The following is a 19,888-nucleotide window of genomic DNA, read 5'->3' on the forward strand; positions in this document are numbered from 1 at the left end:
TCTATAAACATACATAGGATGGTGCTTGTAAGAAGATTACAGTGGACCCTTGTTATACGCTGGGGTTTCGTTCCAGGATCCCCTGTGGATAACAAAATCTGTGGATGCTCAAATCCCATTAAATATAATGAAATAGCAAAATGGTGTCCCTTATAAAAAATGGAAAATCGGGGTTTGATATTTGAAATTTATACTTTTTTGGAACATTTTCAAACCATGGATGCTTAAATCTGTGTATAAAATTCAATGTATAAGAAGAACTGACTGTACAATGTAGAAGTACTGTACCTTACCAGATGGCCTAAATATCGTAAAGGTACCAGATTCCATATGATCTTGGAAGCTAAGCAGGGTCAGCCTTGATTAGTACTTGGATGGGAGACTGCCAATGAATACCAGGTCCTGTGTAGGTTATATTTCAGAGGAAGGAACTGGCAAAACCACCTTTGAGTATTCCTTAAGAAAACTCTACAAAATTCATGGGGTTGCCCTAGATTGACAGGAGACTTGAAGGCACACACACACACACAACCTAACCAGAAGCTGATCCGTTAAGTGAGGCTATTGCAACAATCAACCCAGATGGAGTCCAATAGGAACTGCCCCATCAGATTTGGTGAATTAGTATAGTAATCACAATCCCCGAGTAGAAATAAATACTCTATTATCTGATACTTGTTCATAGTACTTTCACAAATTTTCCATACAGTTGTATTCTGATCTCTGAAAAGTACTTATAGTTTTCTTTGCCCCTGTAAATATGATGTTTCCAGTATCTGATACATTTTGCTTATTTCACAGGCTACTCTTTGATTAGTTAATACAAAGGAAATAGAAGCTTTTGACAGAAAGATTGTATTTCTTTGTGTGTTTTGTCACTTACATTTCAATTCTGGTTACGTAAACATGGTATATGTAATGAAGTTTTGGCAAAAGAAGTAACATACACTTTACTTTGTGGAAGGCTCATTAGAGATGCTTCACTTTCACAGCGGTTTCAAAGTTGGTCAAGACCAGAGCTTGGAAGAAATGCATTACAGATAGAAGTATTCATCATTTTCTATTATTTTTGTGCAAAAATATTTGTTTGGACATAGAATGCTGTCTAATACTGAATGTTAAGGGGAGAAAAGGAGAAGGAGAAAACGGGGGAAACAAAATGGAAATGTGTCCAGACAATGCTGGGAAAGACATCCTAGAGAGCTGCTGCCAGTCAGAGTAGACAAAACCAAACTAGATGGTCCAAAAGTCTGAGTTAGTGTTAAGGCAGTTCCATCTGCTTAGATGTCTGCCTATGTTTGAAATATGTTGGAAGGGGACCTGATGGATTGGCTAGAGCCCTTAACAGGAGCACTGCATGTTTTGTTGAAGATCTGTATTGATGTGGAAGGCCTGATTCTCTCAGCTCCTGTTCAGTTTAGGTTCAAATGATACACTGAAGTAAGACTAAGCCACTGGGAGCACAAGGTACTACTTTATTGGTGACAAATACATGGAAAAAGTTCAGAAACAGAACAAAGAAAGTGTTTCCTCTGCTGAAACTGACACAGCCTCAAGTGCAGATGGGCCCTAGTTCTGCACTGCGAAACATTACATTGTTCTCTGGACCATCAAATTCTTGGGCAAAGTGCCATTGTTTCCCCCCTTTTGAGCACAGGGCAAAGGAAATAGCTCACCCAGCCAATGTCACCAACAGATACCCACAAATGAATCAAAATGTGCTGCTTTTATGACCCACACTTGTTGAACTGTGAGAGACAGTGTTTGTTTTTTAGTTAGGAACAAAAAAGGGATGGGGGTAAAAATAGAAAATGAAGTGGGGAAAAACTCCACTGTGATTAGTGGAACATCATTTGGGTTTCAGGGTGGGAAGCGCTACAGGACTGAAACCCATCCACTAGAGAGCAATGCATTTGGCCAGTCAAGATTATTCCAGTAGTAGGTATTGAAATATATTTGATTCATTCTGTAATTAATTTCCTTATCTCTGATTTACACCAGTTTTTGAGAAACATACTGGTTTTTGAGAAACATCAGGGCCACTGATATTAGAGATGGTTTTCTTTCATGACGTTAAGTGCACAGATGTAAAGAAGAACTATCAATTGGCCCATGCAAACAATCCTGCCTAAACAAATTTTCCTGATACCATTTTTATAGCACAATGCTATATGTCTCTACTTAGAAGCAAGTCTCATTGAATTCAGTTGTTTGCACTCCCAGGTGAGTGGTTCTATGACTGTATCCTTAAGTTTCTTCCAGTTTAGGGTTGCCATAATTGTCCATTAAAACCTGGGACAAAATGCAGGACAAAATCTAGACCAAACTGTAGGAAAACTGCAGGACAAAACTCAGCCCAAAATGTAGGACATTTAAGGTCCTTCATTTTTCTTAAATGTCCTACATTTTGGGCTGAGTTTTGTCCTGCAGCTGTCCTACAGTTTGGTCTAGATTTTGTCTTACATTTTATCCCAGGTTATAGTGGACAATTATGGCAACTATATTCCAGTTTCACCTGCTTTTCCTTCATTATCACTTAAACTGCAGCCCAAGTTGCTGTTGCAGCACAAATATTGAGAGTTTACATGTGTATATATTTCACAGGAGATACATTCTGCTGCCCCACTTTTGATTCCTACGTGATTATTAGCCCCTTGTGTGATTAACTGAAAAACATAGTAAACAACTCAGGCTCTGGGTGTCTTTCTTTATAATATTAAATAAATAGGGTGAGCAAACTAAAGAAAAGTACTGGCGATAGATGGCTAAATAAAATGGATGTGACTACAGTAGTTTTATTTTTTAACTGTGATAATTTCACTTTTGAAAAAGGCTTTAAATAATAAAGCTGGCATCTGTTTTCCAATCCTTCTGCCTATAGGTTCAGGAACCATCCAGGCACTAGGAAATGTAGCACATTTGAGAATCTTTCAATGCACCCATGCTTGTTATATTGATCTGCCATAGACAAAGAAAGTTCTTGGAATGTATAAAAAATATGCAGAAATATAGAAATTAAGACACATAAATTGACTATGGAATTGCTATTAGGCTATTTTAAGAACTGAAATGTGCTTAATTGCTTCCAGGCTGTTAAATGAATGTCTGTAATGGTTTAGATTGAGTTACTGGCTATGGTTCTATGCCTTTAAGTATACAGAGTAGCTTTGTCAATCACTTTGACCTGATTGCAAGAAAAGTCATATATGAGCATGACAATACCCCTCTCTGGTGTCTCCAGATAAAAAGGGGGTTGCGTTATGTATGTGTATATATATTTTTGAAGAGATTTTGATTTTTCCCTCCTTTATTACCTTTCAATACCATGATGATACAGATTTAATTATCATCTCTCGTGATTGTTATGATTTTTGAAATCTAGGTCTTTTATTATTGAGCAGCAGTTTTCCTCCCACTGTTGGGTTCCTGTACTGTTTACCCAGCTCTCTCTAAAAATTTTGGACATCCTATCTTCAGCACTTGACAAACTCCTTCCTTCAAGAATACTGTCTCCCTCCCCACATAATTCCGTTTAAAGCCCTCCTGATCAGGTTCATGAGACTCTTAGCAAAACTGCTCCTGCCATCTGCTGTGAGGTACAATACATCACTCCCTAGAAGTCCATCTTCATGAAACCTCAAACCATGGTTCATGAAGCCAGATTCTTCCTAGTGGCACTATCTGTGGAACTAGTTGTTTATCTCCACTATTCTTTCCCTTCCTGGGCACTGTCCTTAAAATGGGAGGAAAAATGAAAGTGCAACCTGTACATCAAGATCCTTCATAAGCCTCATAATCTCATATGATATCCTGAAAGCTATGCCTTGCTGTGACAAGGAAGGGATAAGGATCAGTGGGCTTGATGAGACTTTTCAACCTATCTGTTACATCACAGATTTTTGTCGCAAGAAAATAGCACACACCCATAGACATCCTGTGAGGCCCATAAACCATTGCTTGTGTTCTCCACAGCAGGGAGCATCCTTCCACCACCACATGTCTCCTCTGTGGATTGGCAGGGGTCATTCATGTCCTTCCAAGGTCACCTGCACATTCCTTGATGACTGATACCATTGCTCTTGTTGCTTCTCATCATCACTGATAAGGGAGAGAGCTTTAAATTGATTCTGTAGCTCCAAAAACAGAGATTGATTCATGGTCCTTCTACTTCTATGTGTCACATCCTCCATATGTCAAACTCTTGTGTCTGCTAATGAACCCTCTCCTCAGAAACATCCTCTGTATACTCCTCATCCAGTACAGTCTTCTCCACTCTGTTCAAGAAAACCTCATGCTTCCTAATATGCTGAAGAGTAGTATAATCACAGTTTATACAGGCACTTCCAATTGTCCCCATGTGATAAAGTCCTATGTTTCCTTGCAAGGGAATGCAGTAAGGAGTGCAGTGGAAGTCTCTGATGATTCGGGGATGGGCTAATGCAAGCCCCTCGCCTCCTACAGCTGTTCACATGATAACCTCCTGCTGGTTCAGTGAAAGGTACTCTCATTTACAGGGAGGAGAGGAAAGAAAATGAATCATAGCTTAATGAGAAAATACCTGTTTTGCATGTCAGGTTAAATCCCTGGCATTTAGAAGAAGGAGGAGGATCTGCAGCTGACACATTTAAAACCGAACATAATTTATGTGTTTTTAATAGAATACATAAAGGAGAAACACAGTTGTAAGAACGTTTTACATTATTGTGCTATTTGGGCAGGAAATAGTTCTGTAGAAGCATTTTAGAAATTCAGTAGTGGCTTGCAAAAATTGTATCTGCTACATGGCACAGTTAATATACAGAACAGGGAAGGCACTTTCTTGTCTGTGAATTGCACTTAGTGTGGAAGCCCAGTCTAGAGTTGAGCTGTAGCAGGACATGGCTATATTGGGTTTAAAAAGAACTACTAACGAAGCAAAGGTTCAGATGAGACTGAAAGCTCTATATGCAGCTCCTAGCCTGCCTTCTCCTCATCTGGTTCATTGTTTGCAGCAGTGCTGACTTCCTTTTCCTAAATATGCCATTCTCCTGGGAATAGTGTTTTCTGGTAGCAAAAATGTTCTTTTCTGGTGATTCAGTGTTTTCCACTAGGTGTTCTGTCATTCTTGTTATAGATACCCCAGAGGATAAGGGGTGAAAAGTGGGGATCAATGCAGGGCTCATGACAAAGTCACTGGTAACTAGGAAGCAGCTAAATATATCCTCAAACTGCCTTGGTCCTTAAACTGCTTCTGGGTCTCCCGTGGGACTGGAATTTTACACAGAATCTAGGATTGCTGAGTGAACAGAGGACAGGGTTCCTCTTGCTTTAATACTGAGACAATTCTCAACCTAGGCGTATTGTGCCATCCAAGTAACTTTGACTTGTGGTAATCCTATGAATGAGAGACCTCCAAGAGCAACAGGCATCTTCCATGACATCCTAGGAGGTCCTCAAGAGGATCCAGAGGATGGTGTCACTTACTGTGAATCAAGCTAGGAGTATGAAGCAGGATGTTTTAAACCATCACTCCCCACTTTCCACTGACCAGTAAGTAGCCATGGGGAGCACATAAACTAAAAGGTACATGGGGGCGGGGGACTGAGGGAGAAGAGGTCCTAAAATTTCTCTTGATGGGACTTTATAGTAAGCCTTTGTGATTGAAAAGCAGCTAAAAAGCAGCTGGATAAGCATGAATGGGGTCTGGGCTGGACCTTAGTTGTGTGTGATAACACACAGTTTTGACTTTTCAATCCCACGTCTATCCCGGCAGGATTTATAGGTACAATAATCTCCATGGTTAGCAAACTAAAGAATTATTCAATGTGGTCTCTAGTAATTTGACAGAAGCTGTTGAATAGTTAAGTAAAATTCACTGTTCCAAGTTAGTTATTGCTCCTTTAGGAGGAAAGATTCTGGCAGGCAGTTTTCTTTGGCTGATTAAGAAGAAGTTTATATAACACTGGAGAAATCACCAGAAGTAATATGAAATTAAGTGGCCACTTACAGTTTAACAACCAAAAGGAGTTCAGATGTTTGCTCAGTTCCTGGACTAAATGACACACTCTGTTTTGCTGTTGCACATTTATCTGGAATGTTCCTACATATAGCACTAATGCTCATGTTACTTCTTTTTTTAACAAGGCTGTAGCCTTTAAATATCATTAAGTAATGAGCATATACATGGAAGGCTTTACACTCCCTGTCTTTCCCTTTTGCTTGATGTATGACTGACATGTGGAATTTAGTACCAACATCAAGTCAGAATGGGGATCCCATTGAATTCCCACCACTGCTTCCTGGCTATAAGTTCCTGCTCACCTTATGGGAAATCGTGATCTAAACCCAATTTTTAGTGATAACCAGAGCAGATACAAGTGTGTAGGTACTCATTGTTTATATGCTTGTACTCTCTGGACCCTGTGGTTATCATTGACTGTCCCTTAGCTTGTTCAGTATACTAATGTTAAACTGTTTGCTGAGATTTACCAAGCAGACACATTCATCCCAACAAGTGTGCAGTACAAACTGCAACTCCAAGTGAAAATTGAACACAGAGGCATGTAAGGTCAACTTTCTCGTTCATCCATCTTCTCTCCACATACATAATATGTATAATGACCTGCATGGCATCTCACAAGGCAACCAATCCATTCATTTTCTTAAAAAGTAGTAGTTAAATTGCACAAACAGAATCTACCACTCATCTTTGCCCAGTCAGAAATCTGTGAAACCAGGGAAATGGAAACCTTTTTATTGTTTGAGAGGATGGTATGGCCTACCAACTCAAGTTTACTAAAGTGCGTTACAGACCGCTGAAAAGCGGCGGCCTGTACCCGTTCTTTCCCCAGGGTATTGGGGCCTCAGCTGCCAGACCGGCAGCCTCCGAGGCCCCGATCCGCCGCTTTCCAGGCTGCAGGGAAGCGGCAAAAGGCCGCTTCCCCACAGCCTGGAAAGGGGTGTCCTTGGGGCTTGAAGCCCCAAGGACACCCCGCTTGGCCCCTTTCTCCCTTGCGTTGCTGGGCGCAGCCATCTGAAGGCTGCGCCCAGCAATGCAAAGCAGCGCTGCAAACCAGGAAGGAGCTCCAAAACAGAGCTCCTTCCTGCTCCGCGCAAAGGGCGCATTAAGCGGCCTCATGCAGAGCGACAACGTCACATCCGTGCCGCCCCGTATAGAGGCGGCGCGGTTGTGACGTCATGGCGGCCCCCATGTAGATGGGGCGCCGCCATTTTGTACAGACTCAGTCCGTACTAGGGTTAGGGGGGTGCAGAAGCACCGCACCTTCCTAACCCTAGTACAGACTGACTCCGTACTTAAAGGCCCATCTGTAACGGGCCAATGGTTCCCAAGGGCTCAAAACAGATGGGCAGATGGGGGATGTGGCATTTACATGTCACAATCCGCCAGAGCTCCCGGAAGCCGCCCCAGGATTGTGCTGAGGATGCCTAAAATGGCCCAAAACTGGTTCAGAAGGAGTAGATATTTGAGTCCATTTGATACTGTGGCAGGAAGCACCCTTGGGACTGCGACATGAGGTCACCACGGTCCCGGAGCAATTGGGCCAGTAGTGGCTTCTAGCCAGTCCTTCCTGTTCGTCTGTTTCATATATTCTCTGTAGTTATCTCTGTGGGGTGGGTGTGGATATATTTTATATTTTAATATGTTTTAATAATTTATGCATATTTCAGAAAACAGTAATCTTAACACATATTTTTAAAAATAGATTTTATGTACGAACACTAACTGATACTTCCCCTTTTGAGATTCTCTCCTACTATTGGCTTGGTGCCTTACCAACCTGTTCATCTAGTGAGATATCAGAAATGGAGCACATTATTCTCTTCTACTATGTTATGAAACTTTCTTGACGTTTTACAAAACGCATTAACTATAAACTGAAATATATGTCTTTGGGAGTGAATCCATTTCATAGGGGTGGAAGTTGCTTCTAGTCAACTGTACTTTGGATCACTGCCTTAGAAAAAACAGTAGTCTGCTACTGTTATCATGTATTAATAGTTTCCCACCCCCTTATTTTGTTGCCTTTCTCTTTCCGAGTATAGGTGATATATGCTTTGAACACTAAGAATGATGAGCACGAAGCCAGCATCCAGGCTCTCAAAGAGGCCCATCAAGAAGAGATTCAGTACATCCTTGCTGAGACCAGAGAAACTGTCCTACAGTATAAAAGCAAATTAGAGGAAGCACAGGAACTCCAGAAGTACATCCACACCCTTGAAGAAGCTTTGGAAAAACACCGAAGAATAACAAAGGAGGCACCATCAGAATTTGCCACATGTGCAAAACTGACAGAAGAGAGACAACCACCAGTGGAGACCAAGCAAGCAGAAGAGAAGATTCTCCTTCCCCAAGTGATGGTGCACATGAAACTAGATTTAGAAAACACAGATCAGGCTTCAAACAAGGAGTCAGACATCCTCATGAGCAATCACAAGGCCTTGGCAGGAGATCAGCTAGACAACAGAGGGAAATTAACTGAAATATACAGTATAGATATGCAGGCTGCCATGAGTGAGACAGTGAACTTCAAGTGGGAGAATGAGAAACTGACAGAAGTATACCCCGAGAAAGCAACTCAGCTCCAGGCCTCTCATGAGAAAGAGAAAGAAACCTGGAGAAAGGCCATGCAGCAATCAGTGGCTGATTCATGCAGAGAATGGCAACAAAAGAAAATGGAGCAAAGGAAAATCTATGAGGCTCGAGAATCTGTTTCACGGCAGCAGCTGGAGAAGCTGGAGGCTGACTTGGAAGCAAAAGGCCAGAAAATCAGTGAACTGAAAAAGTATTCCCAGAAGCTGAAGGAGAAAATGCAGGTAGGAAGCAAGATTCTTTCACCATTTGTGCCCAGGGTTAGCAGGAAAGGAAATCTTTGGATTGTTTTCTGCCTTGAATTATTGAGAAGTGAGCAAAGTGTTTCAGTCTATAAAAGCTAGTTCCTAATATTCTATGAGTTTCTAGCAAATCCAAGAAACAGGATACAGAATGGGTTTCCAAAGATGTTGACAGTTTTCACTTGGGATGAGGCAAAGACTTACCTTACAGCTGTAGGGTAATTTAAGTTTCCCAAGGCTTTAGCCCAGTGATGGTGAACCTTTTTGAGGCCGAGTGCGCAAACTGCAACCCAAAACCCATTTATTTATTGCAAAGTGCCATATCCCTCTGGCTTTCTAGTAACAAACTCTGGCAAACTCTGTGCTGGGACGATGGCACATGTGCCCACAGAGAGGGCTCTGAGTGCCACCTCTGGCACGTGTGCCATAGGTTCGCCATCACTGCTTTAGCCTTTGTCAAGGAAACAAAAATATTTAAATGACAAAAATATCAAAGCCAAGCCTGTTAGGGTCTAGCTTTAAATCAGCAGAGTAGCAGAAATGTGCCTTTGTCTAACTGTAGCTTCCCTAAGAACTGAGGCTGACTCAAAAACAACAAACACATAGCTTGTAGTTCAAAACAAAAGTTTACTTATGGCTTTAATCTATATATACATAAAGGTTATGTCCTAATCTAGTTAGTGAAAAGTTCAGATAAAAAGAAACCTCTGTCTCATCATTTTTGCAAAGAAAATTGAAAGAGGAGGAAGATGGAAAGCATGCAATTCAGTTGAAAATATTTTGAGACAGGATGTCTGTTAGTCCCAAAAGGGGAGTGACCCAAATCACATGGGCCCTGGACAGATGGGCCGTTTAGCACGTCCTGGCGATGTGCTAGGGTTGCCTTGGGGTGCCATTTCCAGATGCCCTGCAACCCTAGCATGTCACCAGGACGTCATTGTTGCGCGGCGGCGTATACACGGCGCGCGTAGCGATGACATCACTGCTGCGCAGGGTCCAAATGGACTTGTGCAGCAGCGATGTGCTCACGCCGCCGCAAGCAGTTTGCGGCGGCACTAAAACGAGCTGCTTTTTAGCACTCCTTTGCTTTCCGTGTAGCCGCAGCATGCTGCGGCGCAGCTATGCGGAAAAGAGAGGCGGATCCTGACCATCTCTTTCTGGCGGTCTGTACCCCACCGTGGTTAGTCTGAATGAAAGAGAGGAAGGGGCTCAGCCCACATGCAGGAAATCCCTATCTATCCAAGGAGGGGGAAGAGAATGCAACAATTCTCCAACAACAGCATAATGGCATCCCTGAACTGACATCCCTTTACCCTTCTCTGTAAAAGTGAATGGCTGCCACTTAGTGCTAAATATGCAGCTAATAAAAATCTCTGCATGAAGGGAAATAAAATGCAGAACCTGAGAACGACAGTATAGTGAAGGCAGAGCTTGTCTAGCAGCCATGACTCTTGAGTGAGTTAATCTCAAGACTGATAAAGACATCAAGCCGTGGGGTGCTGTTGGTGGTATGGGAGAAGGCTCCTGTTCCCTTTTGTGAAGGAGATTCCAAGGATGTGGGATGTAGGAAATATGTTTCTCAACCTCCTTCCCTCTGCACACCCAATGATCAAAGAAAGCTGAATAAAGGAGGGGAGAAAAGAATTTAAGAAGGATGAGATTTGATGTTAAGTTTGGCTGTTGTGGTATATAACTGTTGATAGACCTCTCTCTTCTATGAATTCAGCTAGTCTCTTACCCGCATGGATTTGTTTTGCCTGTTTTTAAAAACAGTTTATTTACAGGCCAGAAGCCAACATGGTGTAGTGGTTTGGGTATTGGACCACAACTCTGGAGACCAGGGTTCGATTCCCAAATTGACCATGAAACCCACTGAATGACCTTGGGCAAGTCACATGCTCTCAGCCTCAGGGGAAGGCAATGGCAAACCTCCTCTGAACAAATCTTGCTGAGAAAATGCCATGAGGCTTAGGATCGCCATAAGTTGGAAATGACTTGAAGGCACCCAACAACAACAATCACCTCTATAAGAAAACCTGATGAAATTCATGGGGTCACCATAAGTTACTTGAAGGCACACCCAAACATGCACTTCACCATATATTTGTCAATTCATTTCCTATCTTGCAGACTCTTCATTGACACACATACACAACCTGGTTTCTCGAGTGATGAATATGTTTACTATATTAATGAGTTTAGCTAACATTTTGTAGCCCACAAATTATACATACATGAGATTTTATTAGTCGTATATTATTATGTTAAAATTAAAATGAGTGATTAGGAAAGACTTATTTAGAATCAGCGGACTCTGTAGGACACACATTGTCATAGTGAAATTCAGTTTACAATATGTATTTGATACTAAGGAAATCTTACATAGAAGGAAAAGCTATGTTCTAACATTCAAATTTTCAGTAGTGGAAATTAACAGTACATTGCTGAAACTGTTAGAAGCTTGTCATCTTCGCCCCTCGAGTTCATGAGCTAATTTAGATTGTCAAAAGAAAACTGTCATTGAATGGCAAAACTGTAGAGTGGTAGGAACAAAAGGAACATAATTTCCTATATTTTCCACATTTCTCTTGAAAGCTTCTTTTGCTTACAGCAGATTTCTTAGCTGGCAGCAACATCCTTCAGAACTGGGAAATGTTATTCCCCCAGAAATATATGTAGGATGAAAGACTCAAAAGAAAAAGGATTTCTTGGGTTACTACTCTGATAATTAATTAATTCTTAAGGCAAAGTTATAAAATATATATTCAAGATCAGAGATAAGAGGACCAATGTTTTCTCATTATTCTCCCACTGTATTTCTATTTGCATGAGAATCAAACAACAAGATATGTGATTGAAAAACTATTTATACACATTATTAATTATTATTACTAATTTTTAAGCTCATGTAGTAAAATAGCTAAGAATCAGTTTAGAGCTGGACAAGGTGTAACAGAATAATCAAGGAAGTAGAGCAGTTCCTCTTAAGAGTATAAGTTACACTGCTTGGGGCTGTTTAGCCTGGAGGACAGATGAATGGGGGTATGCAAAATTATGCAGTGTAGAGAATGCAGACGGAGGTTTTCTGCTCTCTCACAGTACAAGAACCTGGGGGCCATTCACTCAAGTGGAATGGTGGAGGATTCAGGATAGTTAAACGGTAGTACTTCACACAGCACACTGCTAAACCATCGAATTATCTGCCAACTTGAATGGGTTTAGCAGTGGATTAGTGAATTTGGGGCTATTGGTCCATTACTATCACTACTAAGGGTGGCTATCTTTCATATTAAAGTCAGATAAAACCTTTTGTCTATCAGTTGCTGGGGGACTGTAAGACAGAGGGTGTGCTCATGAGTTGTATTAATGTCCTACTGGTGGGTTTTCCACAGTAAACTGTGGAACCAGCTGCAGAGTGTGCAGTCCCACCACAAGGTTTGTGACCTGGTAAGGCATCAGTAGTATGGATCAGCACCTTCTTATTAGGGCTTTACATCAACATTTTTCCAATCTAAATTCAAGTCCTTAAATGGCTTGGGGCCTCAATATCTGAAGAACCATATTTTGCTTTATATACTTGTTTATGGATTGAGGTCCACAGGAAGGGCCCTCCTCTGTGTCCCATAGGTAGGAACAATACACTTCGAAAGGACATGGGATGAGGCCTTCTTTGATTTGCACCCATTATGGAATGCCCTTATATGCTTGGTCAGTGCCCACAGCGATGTCATTTTTACACCTATAAAAACAGATTTTTATTGAAGCCCTTTTAGCCTATCATCATCATCATCATCATCATTACTGTTTCATTTAAGTCCCAACTTTTGCCCAGCACTGGGAGTTAAAGCAGCTTACAAGATGTTAAAACCAATATAGAGTAAAATACACACAAAAACATAATTTAAAACTATATAATTGTTACTTTTAAAATACTGTTAAACACTATATAAAGTCAAATTTATTTTTTCCAAATTATGGTGTATCATAGTTTGAAATTGTTTGAACTGATTAAAAACTTGACTTTGGCCTGGTACAGTCGGGTGGAAATCGCCATCCGTGGGCCAAAATTAGGGTTCGGGAGTGCATAGTGACCACATGCTCACGAAGCCTAATATGGAATGGTGGCACCATCATAGCAGCCTCCCATCCACATGGGGGCCGCCATGATGACGCATGTGCCACACAAAGTCCAGACATTGCTGGCAGGAAGTGGCGTCATGGTAGCACCCTTTCCCGTTTGTGGCGCCACAAAAAAAGAAGCCGCTCTAGGCAGCTTCCTTTTGGCAGTGTATCGGTGCTGCAGCATGTGGCTGCTGTAGCACCAATTCAGGACAAAGACAGGCGTCACGGAGCTGCCAGTTTGTCGAGCCCCTTAATTTGTCAAATGGTTTAAAAAGGCTTTAATTTATTTAAATTGTCTCTTATTGCTGTATATTGTTTAAATTTGTTAAACTGGTTTTATGAGATGCAACACTGGGTTTGGGGGGATACAAATATTATAAGAAAATAAATAAATGACTTTCATGATGGTGAGTGTTTGAGAAGGGACAGTTGCAAACATGGCAACAAGGGAATGGTTTGTGTATACCTCTCATATAGAGCAGCTGTTTCATGCAAATGATGCTTTCACATAGTTGATGCCAAGCTATGAACCTTCCAGAGCTCAGCTTCATCCTTGATGAAAGTAAATACTCCTCCTATCCCTCCCAAAACCTTGAGTAGCTGCTAAATTGCAGTGGTAGTAGTTGGTGGTAGTGTCCCACATTTAAATTTGGTGACAGTCTGAGGATTGTATATCATTAGAAATATCAAGGCCTCTGGTAGATTATCCTGTGCAGGCCTAATTGAAATCTGTGTTCCTGTGTGGTTCTTCTAAGGGCAGAAACTAGAGGTGAAATAATAAATGCCTCATTGCAATTAAATTGCAGTTTTGAAAAATGCAAATAACATTAGGTGGAGTGGATAGGTTTATCATTATAAGTATCATGGCAGGAGGGGATGGAGACCGGAAACGGCATCTGCTGTGATGCTAGGAAAATCCTCCCTCTGAAAATCTGCATTAGTAATAGATTTTTCTTTTGAGGAGAGAAATTTTCCACTATGCTGCACTAGGGAAAGAGAGGGCTAGACTCTTGAAAGAGTTGATTGACACTCTCCCCTCAAATGCTGCTGCTACATGTAGTTGGAAAAAACTAAAAGTACAAAGAAATAATAGAAGTATAAAACGTTAAATGCAAAAATGTAATCTGTCGCATGATAAAAACCTGCTGCATACCCCGCAACATTTCATAGATAAAGGCTGGTACACAGGTGGACAAGCAGCATCAGAGTGTGGTTAAGATGGCAAAAAATATTAATTAGGAAGAACATATAAGCTAGGAGGGGCTGAAGCAGTTTGCTTTTGCCTATCTCTACTGAAAAGGACAAGAGACTCTGCACCTCCTCCTCCATACCTTCCAACTGTCCCAATTTGGCAGGGACGATCTGGTTAATTCTCTGTCATCCCACTTTTCCAACTGATTTTCAAATGTCCTTGTTTCTCTCTCCTTTTCTCACATTCCCTTTGTCCTCAGCTTACTTCAGTTACTGCAATTGAGTACACTTGCCCCTCCACGTTTGCGGCTTTGACTTTTGCAGATTTGTTCATTCATTAATTTTATTAATATGTTCTCTCTAGGAATGTCTAGGTCTTCTTGCTCAACTCGGTGATCAACTTTAACCAAAAGTCGCATTGAAGGACCTAGAGATTCCTAGAGAGACCACTCCACTAGGCATTTGTAGCTTGTGACTTACTGTATACACCCATGTATAAGTAAAAAAATGTGTTACAAAATTGACCCAAAAAACCTGGGTTGACTTAAACACGAGTTAATAAGGTAACAAGATAGCAGGGAGAGCGATTATTTGCTCCCCGAGCCTCTTCCCAGCTCGGTTGTCTCCAGAGGGGTCAGCTGGGCTGGGAAGATGCAGGACAAGGGAGCAGGACTTCTTCTACATCCATGGTTACTTGCCCTTAAGTTTTACTTTTGACTTATCCACATATCATATAAAAACCCAGAATTTTGACCCCAAACCCTACCCTTGATTTATACACGAGGTTAGCCTATACATGAGGATATACTGTAGTTTAAATAATTTCTGCTTGCAAGGAGATACCTGTAAATGGCATTGAAGTTCATGGGAGCCCACTATTAAGAAGAATGAAGCAGCTGTTTCAGGCAGTTGGCTGGGGAGTAATGAAAGGATGGAAAGTTGTAAGTTGTTTAATTTATTGTTGTTGTATTTTATTACCAAGGAGGTGCTTGTGGAATTTTCTGCATCTGCTGCCATTCAGCTCAACCAGCCTTGGGTACTATATATATTGTGTGGGGAATAGGTGGGAGGATGGGATCGATGCTAGTTGCTATACAGGCAGCAAAACGTCTTGGACCAGTTGCATATAGACCTTTTAAAGAGTTAAAATGTGACTGAAAATCACTGTGGCATAGACCCAAGTGGCTTTTTGAGACATGGATGTTATTACTGCCACCTACCCGACCATCATAAGAAAAGAAAAGTCAGTGCTGTTTCATTACATCCTGTGGCAGATGCCATGAACAGAAGCTACACATTATTTAAACCACCACACTCAAGCATTGCACCTAGTCAGGCATTACTTGTCAAGATGGAAAGTAATGCAGCAACAACTAGGAATGTTCCCATAGTAAGTACTTTAGTAGGTAATGATAATAATCATAACTACCGTATATACTCGACTATAAGTCGACCTCATGTATAAGTCAAGGGCAGATTTGAGTGCCAAAATTATGGATTTTGATATGACCCTTGGATAAGTCGAAGGTAAAACCTAGGGGCATATGACAAAGGACCTAAAGGATGAAGCAAAGCTAAACAATGTCAAAGAACTTCCAAAATTCCAGCAGACATAAATCTTGGTGCTCACTTTTAAGGTTGAGTGGATGAGAAAGTAGAGGGGGTCAGTGCTTCCAGGACAGATTATACTCTTGATTTTCACCAGGGGACGGTTCCTTCTTTTAAATAAGAGTTAAGATATAGTATCTACATTGACCCGTGGATAAGTCGACTTAGTTTTTGGGGGTCAATTTTTTGACCTAAATTTCTAGACATATACATGAGTATATACAGTATATAATGATAAACTGTGTTTGCAGGGCCTGGAAATACAGTTGAAGGAGGCACAGCAAGAAACTTTGGAGTACAAAAATATTAGAAAAACTTTGGAGGAAGAACTTGTTACTGCCAAAGAGAGACTTCTGTTGCAAGAAAATGAGATACTGCATAAAACAGGTAAAAACTTAGTCATCTGCAAATTTCTTGGAAGCTTAAGTAATATAGCATCAAAGATTGTGAGGTCTGGAATCTCCACCTGAAGTCTGTCTTCCACTATGAATTCAGTAGATAGATTATTTGTTTGTTTGTTTAGGAGTTTCAATACCATCTTTCTGAATCCAACAAGGTGCCATACAGACAACTAAAATAAAAAGTAGAACATAATGATCAAATAAAAACAGCAGGACACTAAAAGCAGCACTATATAGGATCATAATTTTAAGTGCTTAGTGAGATCTTTTTTGAAACAACTGTAAGTGTTATATATTAAAAATCTACTACAGTTGCTCACAGCTTGTGACTCACTCTCTCTCTCTCTCTCTCTCTCTCTCTCTCTCTCTCTCACACACACACACACACACACACACACACATATATATACCATAGTTTCTTGTTTGGAAATTAAGACAGAGTCTTGAGTAAAAGGGCTGTTAAGGTGAAGTAAAATAAAATGAGGGGAAGTTATTCCTTTTCACCTACATAGGGAGGTGGGATAAGGAACATTTAATCTAGCCTACTTCTAGCCAGATGGTGGGTGCAGAGTAGAATAGAGCTGAGGACAGGCCCTGTCACTATAATGACTGGGAGTGGAGAAGGAAGCTAATTCATGCTATATTAATCCACATGTTTGATCATCAATTTGGTGTGTTATGTCATGGGGACAAAATGAAGACCATAGTAATGTTTTGAATCAGATACACCAACTGCTGTGGCTACTGCAACACACACTTTGGATTTTTGTAACTTTTGCCTTAGAATGCATGTTTATGTTTCAAATTTACACTTGAACTGACCTCCTGGTTAGCAGAACAGTTTTTCCTCAATTTCCCCCCCAGAAAATGTCATGGATTTTGGTTCAAAATAAATCATATGGGTTGCTAACAGACAAATTTATATTTCATTAAAGTCATAATTAAAATCATAAATAGCAGTCTGGGCAAAGTTGGGTAAACTTTCTAGAGGTATATAAATGGAACACATTAATCTCGTGCCTGACAATTCCAACAAATAATGTGTACTTATCCATTTCACAGAAATAATGGAGACTGCACTGAACTCCCACAGCAAAGTCAGAAGTGAAGTCGATGAACTAAAGAAACACATCCTGACCTGTCAACAGGCATTGCCTACAAAACAGAGCCAAGGCAACCAAGATGGTGGAGATTCTCAGGTGTAAAAGCAACACTTATTTCTCATTTAGTGTACCCAAGATCTTACATGATTATCTGATGTGGTAAAACAAATGAATACAACCCATCTCTTCCATTTCCATCTATTTTCTGATGCTTACTTGGAGCCAGTTTTCACATTTCCATTTATATGGGAAGAAGCTACCAATGTGCTCTCCAGGACTGAAAGTAAGGAATGAAGAAGTGATCATCATAAAAATGTTATTGTCCCCCCGAGGATGGCATCAGATTGTGTTGAAATGTGTGTAGTGAGCCAGGACGCAATTATCCCTGTTCAGTCCATTGCTGAGGGAATGTAGTTTATGGATGAATTCCAATTCTGTTGTTTCTCTTTCCAATCTACATTTGTAGGTCTTTAGTTCAAGGGCTGCTGTTCTGAGGTCTGAGATGGAATGCCCAGGGAAATTGAAATGTTCTGCCACCAGTTTTTGTGTATTCCCATTCCTAATGTCTGATTTATGTCCATTTATCCTCTGGTACAGGGACTGACCTGTTTGTCTAATGTAGAGTGCTGATGGGCATTGATGACATAGTATGGCATAAATCACATTGGATGAGCACATGAAGGCCCCCTAATATTGTAGATCCTGGATAAATGTGCGGGCAGAGTTGGCATCTTGGTTTGTGACAAGGCTTAGTACCTGTGTCTCTATCTGTCTCATGTGTCTTCCTGTGATGAGTACCTCTTTGAGGTTTGAAGGCTGTCTGTTGGCAAGTAAAGGTCTGGCACCAAGAGCCCTTGAAAGAGTGGCATTATTGTCTAGAATTGATTGTACAGTCATCCCTCCATATTTGCAGCTTTGATATTTGCGGATTTGATTATTCACGGATTTCATTAATATGTTCTCTCTAGGACTGTCTAGGTCCTCCAGTGCAACTCTGTGGTCGACTTTAAAAGTTGCACTGAAAGACCATTTGCAGCTACTCCAGTGCCATTCTATGGTCAGTGTATGTTGGACATTGACCACAAAGTTGCACTGGAGGACCTCTCAAGTAAAAACAGTGTTTTTGTTATTTGCAGTTTTTCCATATTTACGGGGGTCTTGTTCCTAGCGAATATGGAGGGACAACTGTAGTTCATTGATGATGTGCCTGAGAGATCCCAGTTGGGAGCTGTATGTGACCACTAGTGGTGTTCTGTCTTGTTCTCTCTTCAAACTGTTCTGTAATAGATTAGTCCTTGGTACAAGTCTTGCTTTGTTTATTTGTTGTTTTTTACGTCATGTGGTGGGTACTGTAGTTTGAGGAATGCTTGTTATAATTCCTTGAATTTGATATCCCTGTCTCATGGGTCTGAACAGATGTGATTGTATCAGAGGGCTTGGCTATAGACTATGGATCTGGTGATGTGTTCATGGTGGAAACTGGAGCCATGTAAGTACATATACAGTGGTACCCCGGGTTACGAATATAATTCGTTCCGCGGCGCCGTTCGTAACCCGAAAGATTTCGCAACCCGAAAAAGCCATAGCCGCTAGCGCTGAAAGCCGCGATTTCGTGCGAAAAAGCGCCGAAAAGCACCAAAAATTTTTTCGTAAGCCGGAAAAAAAAACGTAACCCGAAACAGTTTTTTCCTATTTAATTTTTTCGTATCCCGGAAATTTCGTAACGCGGTGATTTCGTATCCCGGGGTACCACTGTAGTTTGCAGTATAGTGTGGTGCTTAGATGTCCGTTTTGTGGTGTCCAGAAAGTGAACTTATTTTGTAGATAGTTCCAGGCTGAGGTTGATGGTGGGGTGGAAGTTATTGAAACTCTGGTGAAATGTCTTGAGTGAGCCTTCTCCATGAGTGCAAATTATAAAGATATTGTCAGTGTACCTCAGGTAGGGGAATGGTTTCTGAGTACATGAGTTAAGGAAAAGTTGTTGTAAGTTGGCCATGAAGATGTTGGCAAATTGTGGTGCTATGCATGTGCCCATGGTGGTGCTATTAACCTGAAAGTATGTGTTGTTCCCAAAGGTGTGTGAGAACAAACTGACAGACCTTGGTAGCTAAGTCTAATAAGTTCCTATCTGGAATAATGTTCCTGATGGCTTGTATTCCATTTTTGTGAGGGATTTTGGTGTACAGAGATTCCACATCTATAGTGGCTGAGATTTTTTATTTATTATTTACAGTATTTACACAAGAGGAGACAGTGCCTGCATTACTGTTTACAGTGTAGGACTCTAGTTTTAAAATAAAACCACCTTCTACATTTTTCTTACATAGTGCAGAGAAGCACTAATTCCTCCCTTCAAAAAAGCAGTGAGGAACCTGATGATAAGTAAGGCATTAATTCTTTTTGATATAATGTTAATGGAAAGACAATACTTTTAGTGGCTTCCTGCCAAATAAAGCATCAAATTACTTCAGGTTTCACTGGTGGGTCACAACTGATGTGTCTGTATCTTTCAGCCCAGGGAATCTACAGCACTGGAAAAGGTAGCTATTAAGCAACAGCAAAAAGAAGATCTTCGCAAAATTAAACAAGAGTCGGATGAGGAGAAGAGTCGTTTAAAAGAGCAATTGGTAA

At 40.9% G+C, this 19,888-nt stretch overlaps 1 protein-coding gene across 1 annotated transcript in view; it reads left to right on the plus strand.

The window, feature by feature from the left end:
• Positions 1–19,888, plus strand: part of FAM184B (family with sequence similarity 184 member B) — a 71,530-nt gene that overhangs the window by 8,962 nt on the left and 42,680 nt on the right. Inside the window, exon 2 of the mRNA XM_042466605.1 lies at positions 8,044–8,814. Coding sequence (XP_042322539.1) covers positions 8,044–8,814 — 771 coding nt within the window. The remainder of the gene's footprint in view (positions 1–8,043; positions 8,815–19,888) is intronic.

Source organism: Sceloporus undulatus, chromosome 5, assembly GCF_019175285.1.
Source record: "Sceloporus undulatus isolate JIND9_A2432 ecotype Alabama chromosome 5, SceUnd_v1.1, whole genome shotgun sequence".
In the NCBI taxonomy this organism is placed as follows: Eukaryota; Metazoa; Chordata; class Lepidosauria; order Squamata; family Phrynosomatidae; genus Sceloporus; species Sceloporus undulatus.